The sequence below is a fragment of the Hypomesus nipponensis genome, chromosome 28, assembly GCF_054491055.1.
Source record: "Hypomesus nipponensis isolate SF chromosome 28, ASM5449105v1, whole genome shotgun sequence".
Taxonomy (NCBI): domain Eukaryota; kingdom Metazoa; phylum Chordata; class Actinopteri; order Osmeriformes; family Osmeridae; genus Hypomesus; species Hypomesus nipponensis.
Window position 1 is genome coordinate 4,600,505 of NC_140388.1, and position 7,572 is coordinate 4,608,076.

A 7,572-nucleotide genomic window follows, 5' to 3' on the forward strand; every position below is an offset into this window, starting at 1 on the left:
ATCGTCATAATATTTCCCTCTTTCTGTTTTTTGATGTAAAATTGAACTAGAGAATTAGCTACAAAAAATACTACTATGACGCTATCATGGCTGCCGCCTAAAAGACGAGGCGGTCTCACGGGCGACCTGCACTCGCTCAAATTTCAAAGACTGTCACGACCTAAATCAAAAATGCGAGATTGCAGTTCCACTCGAAATCGTTTCTCTACATAGCCAAATGGTTGGGATTTTTTTGGGGTGGTATTTTTCACTCGTAATCCAAGCTCCAACTTCCGTGCTAGAATGTCTCTATCACGTTGAATCCATGCGTCGTTGCTAACGTGTGTTGACGCGGTGACGTAGCTAGCACAGATTACCCTTCGTCGACTAAAGGCACTTTGACGCCACAAAAACGTTGTAACCTCCTAAACTGTGCAACGGAACGTAAATCCCAATACAAGCAACTCAATCGCTACCAAGACGAAACTTTTGACACCTTGGTTGTCTATGTAGTCCAAATATTGACAAAGTTTTAGGGGTGGGAAAATAAATAAATAATCATATATATGTGAGATTACAATGGTTTGTGCTAGCCGAAGGCAAGCACACCCCAATTAGCCTGTCCTCCAACTCCTACACAAACAATAGCCTACTTTTATGTAGAAATAAATTCAGTTGGCTGTACAAGACCAAATTCATTGGTGCAGTACTGGTAGAACTCAATCGTCCATCCATCTTCTCTGCAGTCAGTGTTAGTCTTTCACATCTTTCACTATTGGATGACGGTAAATTAGGCTGGTTTACTTGTTAGAAAGGATCCTCAAATGAGGATCCATTTTAGGGGCACATAAGTCTACTTGTAAAAAAAATAATAAATGGAAGAGACACATCAACAAACTACATCTAATAAAAACAGCTAGATTCTTCAAAATTAATTTGATGGAATTTATGTAGAGGAAGTGTTACTGGCCCTACCAACGTGATCCGGGTTATTTAGTGGTCACAGCGAATCCAAGATGGCATCGCACATGTCTAGGTGTAGAACTTGGGGACGTGTCCAAAGGTATTCAGTTATTATTTATATTTACCAAAGTGTTCTGAGTCTTTAAGCTTTTTAATGTTTGACCAACGTTATTGTTACGTTTATATTTGCTCCTCCAACCCGATCGATGTGTCGTGAATACTTGTAACGATGCAAACTGCTAGCTAGTGCTAGTTACATAGCTCTCTGAGGTGGGGGTGCTAGCTAGCTATCTACCTACCTTCAGGCTGTCAATCTCGACAGTCAAACCAGACAGTGGTCAAACTAGCTCGCCTCGCTGATGAGACCCAAGGGAATGAACGTCAAGTTGTTAGCTAGCTACCGTTAGTTAGAAGTGGTCACATCAGGGGCTTGGTGTGAGACAAGTCCCAAACTAGTCAGCTATCTAACCAAACATCGACATCTAGAGCACACGATCTTTGGAAGTTATTTCATTGCAGTAGTTTGTGTTCAGCTAGCTAGCTACCCTTGCATGGCTATAGGAACAGCAAAGCTACTGTTTAGTTGAAGACATACTTTTATTACAAGTAACAACAACAACATAATTTAGTTGTCGTTGCCTTCAAGGTGTGGGATCGCAGCATACAGGAAATACAGCAGTGGCAGTGGATATCCAAATATCTCACTCTCTTCACCCTTGCCTGGGATCCCCAAACCCGTGTTTGCTTCAGTGGATGGTCATGAGAAATATGAGACAAAAATCACGACTTTAGAAAATGGTCTAAAAGTTGCTTCCCAGAATAAGTTTGGTCAATTCTGCACAGTTGGAAGTAAGTACCTGCAACACTTAATATTTGCTGTCGTATTTAAACCCTTTCATTAAAAACCTCAATTAATTGAGTCGCCCCTACACTCTGTTTTTTTCCCATTCTAGTCTTAGTAAATTCAGGTTCCAGGCATGAGACAAAATACCCAAGTGGAATTGCACACTTTGTGGAGAAACTTGCCTTTTCTGTAAGTGGCAAGGGGTTTTATCTTGTGATACACTAATCCTATACTCTCACTCCAATTAACAAGCCAACAGAATAAACCCTCATCATTGTAAAATGGTTCATATAAAATGGTCGTTATGATTGTAGGCCTTTCTCTTGCAATTACAGTAAACATGTATTCTTCAGTCCACAGCCCAGTATGGGAGTAGAGATGAAATACTCCTCACACTTGAAAAGCATGGAGGTATATGTGACTGCCAAACATCTAGGTATGCTTTTTTATAGCCAAGTATGCCACCAGTAAGACTAACAAGCCAAAATTATAGGCATGGTTTATAAAATGTTGCATAATATGGCATATTGACTTTTAAGCAGATTTAACTTCATGCAGCTTGTTTCTTGTTTATTTGACTTCAGAGACACCACTATGTATGCCATCTCTGCTGAGGTAAAGGGACTGGACACTGTTGTTAGTCTTCTTTCTGATGCTGTCTTGCAGCCTCGTCTTCTGGGTGAGTGCAAACTGTACGCTGAACGACACAGACACAGCTTACAATTAGTTTCCTCTAACATAGACCTGACATACGGAATTCAATTAAAATGCGAACGTGTCAAGAGTTTGACGGTCTGTGAGTGTGTCTGTGTGTCCAAATTGACTTGGCTGAAGACTATTTTTTATTGTTGATGGGTTGTGCTAGATGAGGAGATAGAGATGACCAGGATGGCAGTGAGCTTTGAGCTGGAGGACCTCAGCATGCGCCCTGACCCTGAACCTCTGCTGACCGAGATGATCCATGCAGTGAGTCATGCCTTTCTCTCTCAATCTCACTTCCACTGTGTCAATTACTTCCTGACTTCTGTAATAGTTTGAGTTGTGAAAGTGCTGACATTGTCATTTTTCACTACTCTTCCACTTGGGCCTAGGCTGCATACCGGGGCAACACAGTGGGTTTGCCACGCTTCTGCCCCGTAGACAACGTAGATAAGATTGACAAGAAGCTGCTTCATTCCTACCTGCGGAGCTACTTTTGCCCCGAGCGCATGGTGCTAGCAGGCGTGGGCATCGAACATGAGCAATTAGTGGAGTGTGCCAGGAAGTACCTACTGGACGTGAAGCCAGTCTGGGGAACTAGCACTCCGGCCAATGTTGACCTTTCTGTGGCACAATACACTGGTGGCATTATTAAGGTGAGAGCAGACTGTTTGTTGTTGTCTGCTTTTGACGGCATGTCATAGTTTGTTTTTGTTTACTTGATTGCTCGAACCCACTTTTCCTCCTCTCAGATGGAAAAAGACATGTCAGATATAAGCCTTGGCCCCACGCCCATCCCTGAGCTTACGCACATTATGATTGGCCTGGAGAGCTGCTCCTTCCTGGTTGGTTAGCACCTCCCACTTCCTGCTACCTGTTCTGTTTATTGAAGGTGTCTTTGTTGCTTAACGTGTCTGTTGTCTGTGTGACAGGAAGATGATTTCATCCCTTTTGCTGTCCTCAACATGATGATGGGGGGAGGAGGGTCGTTCTCTGCAGGGGGCCCTGGGAAAGGCATGTTCACCCGCCTTTACCTGAACGTACTCAATAGGTGAGGATGTCAAACCTGAAACAAAGAAGCAACTTTTCAAGAACTTTCTGAAATTTCCCATTGGAATGAAAACATTACCTATCTATTTATATATACAATGTCTGTGTTTCATGGTGAGAGCAGTATCAAAGTTGCATTTGCTGCAAAATGATGACCTCTGATCAGTCACTGTGGTTACATGGATTTTAGTTTCTGGCTTATTTGGACTGAAATGTAATTATCCCTTTCTTGTAAACACCTTTGTTCGAATAAATGCGACTACAATCCGATCGACATCCCGAGATAACTCGGTCCGAGTTGGTTGATAATTCGACCATCGCATGCTTGTAAACGATGAATTGGGCTATGAACTGGACTCTGCGTCTTTGCGTATACTTGAGATCCCGCCGCCCTTCCCCCTCCCTCCTTCCCAGGTTGTGACCTGGAAGTCTAAAGAGATGAAAAGTTGTCGCTACCGGGAGCCGGCCCGGCAGAAACAAACAAACATCGCGAGCCAATAGCGCCGTTTGCATTCACAGTACTCCTATTGTCATCATGCATGAAATGTACAGTGATGTAGCTTCACCTTGCTCTCCGTTTGCCGTCTTTCTCGAAATGTTGATGTTGATGTTGTTGTTGTTGGTAGTGATGAAGAGGTCAAGCGGAAAGGGCTGTATCACCACTAGTTGTAATGAAACCATGACATGCTTTCGGCCAATGATTCGGTTTATTCACTGCCATATATATTAGGATAATAGCAGTTGCCCCAAAAAATAGCATTGTCCGAATAAAGCTAGATTCGAATTGATACCATCATGGAAACGTAACAAGTAAAATTTTCCTTTTGGATATAATGCTCTTGTATTTTGCTGTCCAGGCATCACTGGATGTACAACGCTACAGCTTACCACCATAGCTATGAGGACAATGGTCTGCTGTGCATCCATGCCAGTGCGGATCCCAGACAGGTAGGTTGCGCCCTGCACCTGAACAAACCCAGATTTGCGTGTTGTGGTTGGGCTGCATCTGTACTATAGAGAGAAATCCCATCTGCTGTTTGCCACTTTAACAAGGCCAAGGACTCTCACTGACTTTAAACCACAAGCTGCACAATGACACCCTGCACATTGCAATTTGCACTATTGTATTGTTCTCTTGCACTATCTGTTTTTTTTGGTTAGATTGTAAATTATGACTACTTATATTTTATTTTATTCCCCTCAGTATTAGCTAGACCCCCCTTAGTATTAGCTAGACTTTGCTCCTTTTGTATAGTTAGTCCACATATTTAAGTTTCAATATTCCTATATGTTTAATGTATGCACCTCTGAATAAAATCCCTTCTGATTCTGAAAGGGGGCATGTAAAAGTATTGTGGAGAACCTTAGACCAGGCTTACTTTGGTTGGCTGTATTTTACAGCTTTTGTATAAAACATAATTGATTTCTGTTGTGTGGCTTTAGGTTCGGGAAATGGTGGAGATTATAACCAGAGAGTTCATTCAGATGGCTGGGACTGCAGGAGAGGTAACAAACCAATCATCAGTATATTTGTTTGAACGGTTAAAATTTGTGACATTTGTACCTTACCATGAATCTGTTTGTTTGTCAGATGGAGTTGGAGAGAGCCAAGACACAGCTCAAGTCAATGCTGATGATGAATCTGGAGTCGAGGCCGGTAATCTTTGAGGATGTGGGCCGCCAGGTTCTCGCCACGGGAAAGAGGAAGCTTCCTCATGAGTTGTGCACACTCATTAGTGAGTACTGCTATCTCGGAAACGTCCACTGTATTTGTAGTAGATGTACTCTTAATAGTCTGGGGAAGTATCAGAAATAAATACTGAGGAATCAGAAAAAGCCCTAACACTAATGGGGGATTTGGATATGGGATATGATGGCTCTAAGTACCACCTTTTAATTAGAGCCAAGAATTATGAAAAGTAAAACCTTTTTATCCTAGTATGGATAAAGTATATGACTTCATCATGTTAACTCTCACCCCAAACCCCCCTGGCAACATTGGACAGAGGGCGCTCTCAGTCAAGCAACAGTGCTTAACAGTGCATCTATTTCATTGGTGGCCAAGCTGCGAAGCCACCTATTGTGTTTTGTACCTTAATATTATTATTACGCATCATCTTCTTTCCCATTGGAGTCTGTGGCAGCCCCTGAAACCGTATGGTAAAAATTTGTGAAAAATGGCACACACATTGGGGACATTCCCTTCAATCTTTTTACAAAATTTCATGTCGGGTCAAAAGTTGAAGGTGCGTTTACACACGTAACTTTTGATTTGAAGGAAAATTGTTTTTTTTTCTCTACTCCTACAAAGTTTGGCAGAGATTATCAAGCCTCACAAAAGTTATCACATGGTTTTTCCATGTTCTAAACAGTTAGCTTGGTACAGCCAATCAAACAGCCAATTTGCAGCAAAGCCGGTAAACAGGATATTGGGTCGCATCTCAGCAAATCTTTGATGTATTCACACCAAACTTGCTGCATTGCTTCTGAGGTTGTCTAAAATGTTTTCGGGGTCATTTGACCTGCTTGGCCACCTCTTTTCGGCTTGCAGCTATATTTGTGTTTTAAGGTTCTATTACTCAAAACCAGTAGCACTTACAGGGATTCTGACAACAGGGGAAATAACTTGTCACCTCCAAATTGTTCAAGAACAGCTTTAAATTTTCTTTGGGTATGTCTTGTTTAGGAGTTGCAGGCGAATTTGACTATGTATGTTTTATAGGTATACTATAGCTCTAACCATCAGTTTCTCTACCCACCCAATTCTTAGCTCAGTGTTGCAAAGTCTTATGCAACTTTTGACGTTGAGAGGAAAGTCTAACATCATATTGATAAGGTTAGAAGTGCATTCTAATAAACATTCTTTTTCTGTTCCCCTTTTCTCAGGCAATGTCACTGCTAGCGACATTAAGAAGGTCACAGCCAAAATGCTCCGCAGCAAGCCGGCTGTAGCAGCACTGGGGGATCTGACAGAAATGCCCTCCTATGAACACATCCAGGCTGCCCTGTCCAGTAAGGATGGGCGCCTGCCTCGCACGTACCGCCTCTTCCGATAGATAGCCTTGTTATTCAACGAGCCAGTGACAAGCTACCATTACTGTATATAATGGACACTCCCAAACGTATCCGTCTTGGTGGAGCTCTGTGAAAGGGGACGAAGTCTGGACTTCTATTGCTGTTTTTCCTCATCAAGAAATAATATTACACTTACATTCTCTCTCTTTTGGGTCTGAGGAAATTCCTCAGCTGCGTTTGCTTTCAGTGGGTTCTAGTTCTAAGGGTGTGTGTGTGTGTGAATGAATGTGTGAACTGATGAAGCCAGCACTTAGGCCCATGCAGAGGAGATAAGCTGCCAAATGACTTTTATAAAGGATAATGGCAGAGTTTGACGTTCTAATGTTTGTAGCGTTTAGGAAGTTGCTTCCTTGGTGTTACGCACAGTAGTTACAGACGACCCTCTTAAGGACACACCTTTTCAGTTTCTTGTAATCGTTTTACAGATGCACCCTCAGCTGATTAGCACCTCTTCCCTCTGCAGATAAACTCAGTTCCTCTGTACTGCTCAGGAACTATTGAAAGAAGCAAACCTTTTGCGATCCTCACGGCAAGACTTGTGACTAGACTCAGAATGACTGGGATGTGAAAAACTATTCTTATCAGTAGAATGTACATTGTCCCCATGCCCTTCAACCGCTTATAATGCCCTGTTGTGTAAAGCCCTGAATGTATGTGTTATTGTATGTTTGCACTGATGTAGTGTTTGGTGCTTGGAAAAAGGAATTGGATAATGCTCCTGTGTTTTACCTAAAATGGGGCAGCATAAAGTATATGTAGTACTTTATACCATTTATTTGGGCAGTAAATGGAGTTTGTATAAAACCATGTTAATATAAGAACACGGTATTCTTTAATGCTACCACATGTAGGCCCATTGTCTTCCATGTGGGATGTTGGTGACAAACCCATTAAAACAATTATTACTATAAATAAACATCTTCAAATGTTATTTGACTTTCAGTACTGCTTGAAAGGGCACT

The 7,572-nt window shown here is 42.0% G+C and overlaps 1 protein-coding gene across 1 annotated transcript; it reads left to right on the forward strand.

The window, feature by feature from the left end:
• The first annotated feature begins 901 nt into the window (after nucleotides 1–901).
• On the forward strand, nucleotides 902–7,541 carry pmpca (peptidase, mitochondrial processing subunit alpha). Its single transcript, XM_084694704.1, has 13 exons — nucleotides 902–1,042; nucleotides 1,589–1,791; nucleotides 1,896–1,975; nucleotides 2,140–2,222; nucleotides 2,371–2,465; nucleotides 2,652–2,752; nucleotides 2,878–3,141; nucleotides 3,238–3,330; nucleotides 3,418–3,536; nucleotides 4,393–4,483; nucleotides 4,979–5,041; nucleotides 5,127–5,271; nucleotides 6,422–7,541. Exons 1-13 carry the CDS (start codon nucleotides 996–998, stop codon nucleotides 6,589–6,591), a joined length of 1,554 nt encoding a protein of 517 aa, XP_084550830.1. The 5' UTR covers nucleotides 902–995; the 3' UTR covers nucleotides 6,592–7,541.
• The last annotated feature ends 31 nt before the right edge of the window (nucleotides 7,542–7,572 follow it).

Bases quoted from the DNA above. Each gene is read 5' to 3' on its own strand.
- pmpca (XM_084694704.1), top strand. From the start codon at position 996: ATGGCATCGCACATGTCTAGGTGTAGAACTTGGGGACGTGTCCAAAG. The intron at 1,043-1,588 runs GTATTCAGTTAT...GTTGCCTTCAAG, and splicing joins ACTTGGGGACGTGTCCAAAG to GTGTGGGATCGCAGCATACA. The intron at 2,223-2,370 runs GTATGCTTTTTT...ATTTGACTTCAG, and splicing joins TGTGACTGCCAAACATCTAG to AGACACCACTATGTATGCCA.